Source organism: Candoia aspera, chromosome 6 (assembly GCF_035149785.1).
Source record: "Candoia aspera isolate rCanAsp1 chromosome 6, rCanAsp1.hap2, whole genome shotgun sequence".
In the NCBI taxonomy this organism is placed as follows: domain Eukaryota; kingdom Metazoa; phylum Chordata; class Lepidosauria; order Squamata; family Boidae; genus Candoia; species Candoia aspera.
This window is the reverse complement of record NC_086158.1, coordinates 25,580,178-25,590,106: the sequence shown is the minus strand read 5'-3', so window position 1 is coordinate 25,590,106 and position 9,929 is coordinate 25,580,178. Positions and strand designations below refer to the sequence as shown.

The following is a 9,929-nucleotide window of genomic DNA, read 5'->3' as shown; positions in this document are numbered from 1 at the left end:
ATAGTTACAAGATGTACAGATATTTGTTTCCACCCTTATTACAGAATTCATTTTAAGAAGCTGTTTTTTAATGAATTTTCAAAATTATTGAATTAATTTTCAAAAATAAAATTCTAAAACTTAAACATATTGAATGACAGTATAGCACACATTAATGAAAACATTGAGTGTTTAATTATTTGCAATATTAGGTGATTTTTGAATGGGGGACAGTAAAGTCTGCAGAACAATTCAGATTCTGCCTCAACTAAAAACAAGAAATCCAAACAATCAACACAGAACAAGAACTAATAAAAACCATTTAAAAATATGTAAAGAAATAATAAAAATAAATTTTGATGGCTATATTGATTCAATTAGTTGAAGCTCATTTCAGATTTCCAGTGATTTTATAAAAATCAGGCATTTCTAAAGCTGTAATTTAATAAGTATTTTTAAAAGTCTATTTAATTCAGGTTGGTTATGATGGAAGATTCATTACGGTCTGTGGACTGTAGCCCTTTTGGTTTTGTTCAGTATATGTGACACCTACTGTAAACTCTTTATCTGTGAGGAAGACTTAGGTTGAAATACATTTGGGTTTATTGTCATATTTTAAAATCAGGATTAAGTATTAGTTGGCATACGTATGTATTTATAGGATATGTTTATAGGATATATTTGTACATAGGTGCATTTTTTAAAAAAATAGTGTGCTATAACTCAAGTCCATTCTGTTGAACAATTGAGAGCTTTAGCCATCAATGTTTATTTTAGCTTTATCTCAATGTATGTCATGAAAGACTTCAGCCTTTAATATAACATCTTACCCTTTGGGAGGATGGTCAGTTGCTTATATCACTATGTGCTGCTATACTTGAACATTTTCGTTCTATTTCCCTGGATCCTCAAATATACTTTGTTGCTGCTATGAAAATTGTCAGGTTTAATCATGGGATATATAGTAATGTGTTTAGTTTTCTATAATATTCCTATTATTGTAATTTGTGCAAGCCAAGTAAACCATCAATTAAGAATACACATCTTTTTTTCTTAAGATCCAAATTTAAACTGCTCATTTTCTTCAAAGATCTATTTATGCATATTATTGTTCAGTTCCATCTCCGGAAAAAAGCAAATATAGTTAAGGCCTAACTTCACTATAACCAATCAAAATAGAACTACTGCTTTCTCTTTCATAATCAACAGCTTCATATTTCACTATATATCAAAACTGTAGGACTTCAATAAAACCTTTCAATGCATTGTGCCTAAGGCCCATTGAATTCAGTTTTATGTACTGTATGTTTATTGGGGGTTTAATCTAATTGAAAATCTGAAAGTACTCCAAATTGGTTTACCTATACTGATATAGTGTTTGTGGCCTTGGAATCAAAATGTTGAAATAAGGTAAGAATTTGGCATTCCAAATATAAATATAGCTTATTTTCTAAGACTTGATTCTGTTTCCATGCCTTATTTTCATTAAATTGCTATAAGTTTTAAATAATATATTTAGTTCTGGTTAGGATATTTCTAAACTACAAGATTGACATAGAGCAAAGCATCGTATTCTTCAGTTTTGTCTGTAGAAAATAAGTAAATAAATTCCTGAAGACCTCTTGCTGGTAATTCTGTAAGATGTCAGTGCAGACTTCACCAACCTAGTGGCCTCTAGATATATCAGGCTACAGCTTCCATCACCCCAACCCCAAGGTCAGAGCTTATTGGCCAGAGGTAAAGGCTTGCTGGGGAAGGTGACAACTGGGGAGGGCAATGGCAAACCACCCCAGTATAGTCTGCCAAGACAACGTTGCAAAAGCGGCACCCCCCAAAGGGTCAGACATGACTTGATGATTGCACAGGGAACCTTTCACCTTTCACCAAAGATCTAATCTAGCACATGTGGTAGGCACCGATTATGAAAAGCTGTTATAATTAGTTAATCTTAAAAACAAAAGCTTCAGGCTGTAAAAGCTTGGCAAATGATCCTGTGTTGATTGCTTAGAAACAGCCCCAAAGTACAGACTCCTTTAAATAGTGTTTGCAGAGCTATTACTGCATCACTTTTGGTGGCCATTAATGAGAAGATTAGTGAGATCTGTCTCAAAATGGCTGACATAAAATCTGAATCTGCAATAATTGTGAACTTAATGAACAGACTGAACAGAGGGTAAGTTGTTAGTTAGAGTTAAAGACTGTGTTAAACCAGTTCCATGTGGTTAACTAAATATAGCAGAGTAAAGTACATCTGTGCTTCTATGCTATAAAATTCCCAGTTTTCAAATCTGTGCTTGTATGTTTGTTTCCCCTCTCTCAGCAAGAGTACTTTGTTCTAGGAAGCTAAGTATAGCTTTATTTAATTCAGAATGTATAGATGGTTTTTCTGCTGAGTACTTGATTTTTGTTATAATTTATCATTTCTCAGCCCTAAGTTTAACATTGCTCTGTTAACACTCAGATTATAACAACATTATAATGCCATATGTGAAGATAATTTAGGGTCTTTTCTACAACTAGAAAAGTTCTGCCTCAAGTTTGACATCTCATTGTGCCAATTCTTTTATATCTCATTCTCCTTATATCCCATTAAAATATTTTTAAAGCTCTTTGTAAATCCCAATTGTACCTCCTTTTGCTTATAGTTATCAAGATACATTTTATAGGTTACTATTTGAGGGGTTTGAGAAAAATGTTTTACACATTGTATTTTATGTCACACCCTCAACTTACCAGCTATATCTTTCTTTTATATTCTTGTTTGCTTCTTAGCAGTGTGCTTTATCCCAGGGAAATACTACATAATCTCTTCTAGCCAAAGCATGCTCATTATTTCAGGCAAGGGAATTTTCTCTCAATTCTCACTTATCTCTGTAGAATTATATTGTCATATATGAAAAATTGCTTTCTCACAGCCATCTTAATGCAGTAACCTACAAAAGCTTCTGTTTATCTCTGACACTGATGTCTGACGTTCCGCAATCAGCACTCTTCCTTCCCATGTGTTAGCTTATTCTTTTCAAGGTCCAGCATGATAAAAAATAGTCTGGATTTAATTGATCAGCCCTAAGCTTTGGTCCCAATGATGAAAATCTGGAACCACCTAGGCTAATAATAATGTTCTATTTATAAATACTTACCTTGCATGAAGTAGTTCCTAACTCATTCAAGGTAAAGCAGTTGAAAAAGTAATTTAAAACTACAATTTTTCATAATTACGGAGAAACCATTTTGGTTCTTTCTTTACACATATATATAGAGAGAGAAAATTGTCATGAAAACTGATTTTTTTTTAGAAACTAATATTCTCAGTGCATATATAATGTCAAGTATGTTTCTTTGCTTATTGTAGAAAAGAATTAACATGCTATGCTTTAGGGTTCAAGAAGTAGCCAAACACATATACAATCAATCTCAAAAGCAGCTCAAACCAGCAGAGTGAATTTTTAAATCCAGGCTGAAAGCTTATAATAGCAGTCTTTGTATTTGCAACTTCAGCACTATTTGCAACATGTTTGTGAAGCGCAATAGTGATTCATACCTTTATATGCATTCTGCATTTACCTACTTTCTTTTTACAGGCAAGACTAGCTGTTTGGAAAAGAAAGCACACACTATTTAACATCTGTTTGAAATCACTGGGATGGGTCATTTGTTGATTTGGGGCAAGATGTAGTCACTATGCTGGTGATACTCAACCATCTATCTCCACCCCGTGCCAAATTTGAGGTTAATTGGATGTCTTTATCTGGAGATTCAGTGGATATATGGAGGCTGTTGTGGACTAGGAAGGATTAATCGGGTTAAAAGTAAATCCTAGCAAGATGCTGCTGCTGTTGAAACCATCAGGCTCTATGTCGGCTCTGGATGGGCTTGTGTTCATTCCTGAAACAGCAGGTCTACAACTTGGGGAGGGCTCCTGGACTCACAACTGTGTTCTACCAGCCTTTGCCCAGCTTTTGCTGTGTTCTCATGGTAGCCTTTTTTTGAGCAGTGTCCATTACATCCTTGTCATCTCAAACCTAGGCTACAGTAATATATTCTACCTGGGGCTGCCTTTGAAGACTTCCTGGAAGCTGAAGTTGTTACACAGTGTGGCTGCCTACTTGCTAGCTGGTGAAAGCCATTTTAGCAGTGGGAAGGATATTTTGCAGGAGCTGCATAGGCTTCCAAGTGCAATTCAAAGTGCTCATATTAACATACCAAGCCTTAGAAGGCTTGGCTTCTGGTAACTTTCAAGACCATCTCCTCCAGACAGAATCAAGACATCTTACAGTTTTAAGCTAAGAAGGGTTACTTTGGATTCCTTCCTCCTCAGAGGTAAGATGGCTGAGTACCTGAAGAAAGGCTGCCTTGGTGGCTGCCCCATCGTTGCGAGAGAGTTTGCCACCAAGGTCAGATTGTCTCCCAAGTTGCCAGTGTTGTGAATTTGATTATACTTTATTTATTCAATTTAGGTTCTGTTAGACTCCAGACTGAATCTGGGAGGCTCATAATACAAGGGAATATAAGCATAACAAGCTACATAAATAGTAAACAGATGGCAAATCCAGTCAACATATAAAACAAATACGCACCAGGCAGGGGCTCCAGCCGCCCTAGTCCAGACCCAGGGAGAAAAGCCAGGTCTTTAAGGCCCTCCAGAATACGATCATAATTGGAGCCACCCAGATTTCAGGGGGGATCTCATTCCAGAGGTCAGGCACCATGACAGAAAAGGAATGCTTCCTGGGTCCTGAAAAGTGACAGTTTAATTAAAAGGACCTGGAGCAAATTTATTCTGTTGGTTTGAATCAGCCCGGTAGATGTGTCAGGCCCAGCCCAAGAACTTCAGAGAAACAGTTCAGCCAAACTTCAGTTCTTTATTTGCTCACACCATATAGACAGAATCTTGCCAGCCTAACGCTACTCTACCTAACCTAAGGGGAAATAACCTGGGAAGGCTCTAGGGCTGGGCTATTTTGAATCTTTCAGAGATTCAATTGGAATCTCACATTCCAATCCTGGACTGTGTCTTGTTTTATCTCCCCGCCCTCCTCGGAATGTGTTCCCTCTTTCTTGAGAACCAGCAGCATTACTGAAATCCACCAGGTCACCTCTCCAGAGACACATTCCATAACAGGATGCTATTGAAGACAGTCCCTCAAATAGCCAGGCCCTAGACCATGTAGAGCTTTATAGATCATAACAAGTGCTTGAATCACACCTGGAAGCAAACTGGCAACCAGTGCAGTTTGCAAAGCAGGGGTGTCACATGGGCATACCAAAGGATGCCTCTCACTGCCTGCACTGCTATATTCTGGACCAGTTGAAGCTTCTGAGTGGTCTTCAAGGGGAGACTGATGTAGAACGTTTTTCTGTAATCAAGCTGTATGGTGACTAGGGCATCAGTAACTCTGGGAAGGACCTCCTGGTCTAGGAGAGTGCACAACGGGTGGACCAGAGGAAGCTGTGCAAAGGCCACAGCTGCTGCTGCTCATTGAGCAGGAGCTGTCAGTCTAGAAATCCCCACCCCCACCCCCATTTGTGGACCACTCTTGAATGGGCATTTGAAGCTTAGTGCCTTATGGTGAGTTATTTTGGGGGTGGTTTATATATTTCTGATTTTAATTTATGTGGATCCTCGAGTGGGTTCTGATTTTATGGGCTTTTCTGCTGGGGTTTTTTCCCCCCCAAGCAAACCATTCCAAGTCCAAGGAGTATGTGATACATAAATAGAATGATACATAAACTGAACTCACCCACCCATAAATTCTAACTGTCTACATGAATTCTTAGTCCCAATATCAAATAATAAGCTGTAGTGCCTGACTAGGCCACCTAGCAAAACACAGCTCCAGAGAGTTTTGTTCTTTTGTCTGCCGAAGTGCTAGGCTGCTGCTTCCCTCTCGACTCTTCCACATCACTGCCTCCAGTTTAAGCCCAAAGTCATAATCAGAGAGTTGGAAACATTCAGAATATTTGAAGTTGCATCCCAGTTTCAAAGCAAAATTCTCAGAATACAGTGGGTTTCATTTCAAGTTTATAACACTTAAAACTTGTTTTCAGGCAAAATATGTTGCACGCCCCTGTGTAAATCAATGACTCAACGGTTATTGCTTTTCCTGAGTACATTTTTGGATAGCTGAGAAAATGGTAGCTTTGATTAAAGATACAAAGATTTTCTGTAATGTTTTTAGTGGCAATATTTGCATCACTATTTCACTGAAGGATATAGCTTATAGGGTTAAGGGTTTTAGACCTGTTAACAAAATATCAATAATGTGTGTTCTGTAATGCAGTTGCTGTGCTTTGATGGATAGCATTAAACATCATAGCTATTGAGGTATAGTAGTGTTAAATTACTTTGTTGGTGAAACCAGGAGACCCAAGAGTTCTAGTCCTGCCTTGGGCATGAAAGCCGGCTGGGTGACCTTGGGCCAGTCACTCTCTCAGCCCATCTCACTTCACAGGGTTGTTGTGGGGAAAAGAGCAGGGGGAAGGAGTATTAGGTATGTTTGCCGCCTTGAGTTATTTATAAAAATAATAAAGATAAATAAATTAAATGTTGTGTTCCTAATCGTTTGTTTAATAATCCCCCTGAACCCAAGCAAGTTACACAGCTTGCATTCCAGCAACCTTTTCTAATTTACATTCCAATTTTAAGTACAATATCCATTCCCTGCTTAGTTGGGGAAAATTACCTTTTTTGGGTCTCTGTAATAACCAAAGAGTTTTCCTCCTAGGATCCAATAACCAGGGACCCCATGGACATCTATATGTCTATTGGTTGCCTCATCACACAAGATCATTTTAATGCATGGAGAAGGTAAACAGCCACACACCTTTAGATGTCTAATGGTACTGAGATTGCAGTGTCTCTTTTTGTTTGCTAAACTCCTTATCTTTCTGCATCAGAGAATTTCAGAAATCAAACAAATCTGCTTCCAGGCTGTTTTGCATCCCTTCCATTTCAGCCAATTAGTTTATTTTGCGTGAAGCTTTTATCTGGCAGGACTTTGGTCCTCCATGTGTCTTCAGATGTGTCTCTGGCAGTGGAAGAGTATCATGAATTTGGCAAGAGAAAAATAGGAAATTGACAACAGAGATGTTGGAGCAGAATATCCATCAATTTGAAGAAAACTATCTGATTAGAGGCAAGGATTGTAACCATGAGATCTTCAGTTCTTGTTGCTGTGACTAAACAGTTTGGTGATTGGAAAGCATACTTACTCCTAAAATGATATAGCTTCATGAAGATTTGATACAGTTTGCATATGCAAGGCACATCTAAACCTAATGGATCCACCAGTTTACTAAAAGAAGATGCCAACTATTGTTTATGCATTGCTACATGTCATCTTAAGTATATTCATCCCATCTGCTAATCTGCTGGTAATCATTGTCATCTGTCGGCTGAAGAAGAAGAGATCAAGCAGAAACTATGTCTTCATCCTCAACTTAGCAGCTGCTGATCTGCTTGTGGGTGTGATGTGCATTGTGGATGCTTTGGATGATGCATCAGATGTGTTGTTTGAAACAAATCTGTTTCTTTGTCTTATGAGGATCTGCATGGGTATTACTCCTTGTATTGGCTCCATTCTCACCTTACTCCTGGTTTCTCTGGACAGGTATTTGGCAGTGAAGCTGCCCCTTCATTACCCCTCCCTCATGAGCAAGAAACGTGTAATCCTTTCTCTTGTAGTCCTCTGGGTTCTTTCCTTCTTGGTGGGTCACATGCCACTTATTTCTTCAGGACTGCGGCAGAGGAATTTTGAAGGTAATTGTGGGCTCCTGTCTGCTGCCAAAAGTGACTACCTCTTCATAATCTCTTTCGGCATTTTCATCCCTGCGTTGTTAAGCTTGGTGTGTTTGCATATCTCAGTAGGGAAGGTTGCCTATCTACAGCATAAGCAGATCCAGCGCTCCTGCTTGCATGCAGATATCCCCTCTGCTCACCTCTGCTATTTCAAAGCTCTAAGGACTATCCTTACGGTGACTGTTTGCTTCGTTGTATTTTGGGGCCCTTATTATGGGACGGCCATTGTGAAAGCTACCTGTAAATCTTGCAGCCTGAACCCACTGTTGAGGGATTTTTTGTATCTTCTAGGAGAAACCAATTCGCTGATAAATCCATTTGTGTATTCATTGTACCACAAGGATATAAAGACTGAGTTCGCCAGGCTTATGAAATGTAAGGGAAAAGGACAACTAAAGCCATGTAAGTCTATTGATTTAGCAATGGCCAATTCCAATACTAGAATGTGAAATTATTTGTGTAAAGGATTTATAAAATGGAATTAATCTCATCTAACTTCTGCCTCTTCTCCCTTCATCAGTTCTTCAAATTTCAGAACAGTATTTTCAATCTCCAGTGTAGAGGAAATTAAAGCCACTTCTTTAAAAGGGTTAAGAGCTTGATGGTCATTTTCTGACTCTTTCTCTCAGTATACAAGCCTGTTTAATTTCAGAACAGTTCCAACAAAAAAGAAGAGTAATTTCAAATTACTTGGATATTCCTGGGTCTAATCTTAGTTAAAACTTGAATTTGCAAACTAGCCCATGAGCAAAAAAATAGCTTTTTAGCTTTAACCACCCATCAGCAATAGTGGCATATTAAAATCAAGCCTTCCATATACACTTTTCTTAATAATGAGAACTTTTCTGAAGTACTTTGACTTAGAAGACATGCTGTATGAATATTAGGTTACACACCAATTAGGTTATAATCCCAAACCCACAGTTGAAATACAGTTCCTCCCATAACTGCCTCTGAAATGTAGCATTAGGCTATGTGAGACAGATCCATTTGTTTATTTCTATGATCTAGAATTCTCCTTCATATGAAGTCCATTTGACTTGTACAGTCTGGTTCTGATAATTTACTGCTATTTCCGAAAGCAGTTGAGACCAGTTTAACCTGTCTGGCATATTTTGGGATGGGCCTTTTTCATGATTATGTTGCTATTTTATGTTTTCATTTATATGGTTTCTTTTTTATATTGTTAGCTTCCTTTGGATTGCTTTTGGGCAGTTTTAAGTAAATATAGAGAAGATAAAGTAAACTTAGGAGGAAAAATGAATAAAGAAACAGAGCTTCTGCAAATTGCACTTTGGTAATATACTGAACTTCTCATACGAGTCCAATCCCACTCAAAAATAAAGCCCGTTAATTTAAATGAGGCTTACTGCCAGGGAAGTGTCCATAGGAACATAACCTAAAGCTAACTTCGATGCATAATTGTGTTTTTATACTGCTTTATTAACTGATTTCTTGGTACAGTTACTTTGATGAAAAGCTTAATGAACAGAAAATAAATAAAAGTCATTCCAGTTCCACCTTTTAATTATATGCCCTACCACCTTTGCTGCTGCTTTACCATATTAATTACATTGTTTTAATTCCTGATCTGCTGCTCTGAGGGCATAATTTATTATACGTGTCTGTTTCCAACAGTCCATTTCCTTATAAAACGAAAAGGAGAGATTAGAAGATGGATAAACAAGGGTTCACATGGCTTTTTTGTCTAAAAATTGGTTTGTAACATTATGCCTTGACTGGATGATGGAATGGCAGTAGAAAGTACTTCTATAAAAATCATCTATAAAGTTGAGGATTCATCACTACACATATAATACATAAGTGGAATCTGAAATTTACCTATGCTGATAGTACCTTTACAAGTCATGAAATGGGGGTCAAGAGATCATGAAGAGTTTTATAGAACCTGAACAATTACACATTATTTTGAGATTCTGAAATGCCTAGCCAAACTGAGTTTTTCCTGCTTATGATCATAACTATGTTTTTTCTGCAGTTTGGAAGATAACAGCACCAGCATTCTATACAGGAAGGGAAAAAATGTTAATACTTTCTGACCCTGGAACTTACATCCTCAGAAAATAGTTTCCTCCAAGTAGTAGATAAAGCTTTATTAATATATCAAGACTAGGGTTGTTTATCAACAAGA

The 9,929-nt window shown here is 37.6% G+C and overlaps 1 protein-coding gene across 1 annotated transcript; it reads left to right on the top strand.

The window, feature by feature from the left end:
* The first annotated feature begins 6,533 nt into the window (after positions 1 to 6,533).
* Positions 6,534 to 8,272, top strand: LOC134500551 (glucose-dependent insulinotropic receptor-like). The gene has a single exon (XM_063307891.1). The coding sequence runs from the start codon at positions 7,285 to 7,287 to the stop codon at positions 8,224 to 8,226; it is 942 nt and encodes a 313-aa protein (XP_063163961.1). The 5' UTR covers positions 6,534 to 7,284; the 3' UTR covers positions 8,227 to 8,272.
* Positions 8,273 to 9,929: the final 1,657 nt, after the last annotated feature.

Excerpts from the sequence above, each read along its gene's own strand:
- LOC134500551 (XM_063307891.1), top strand. The coding sequence starts at position 7,285 with ATGCCAACTATTGTTTATGCATTGCTACATGTCATCTTAAGTATATTC.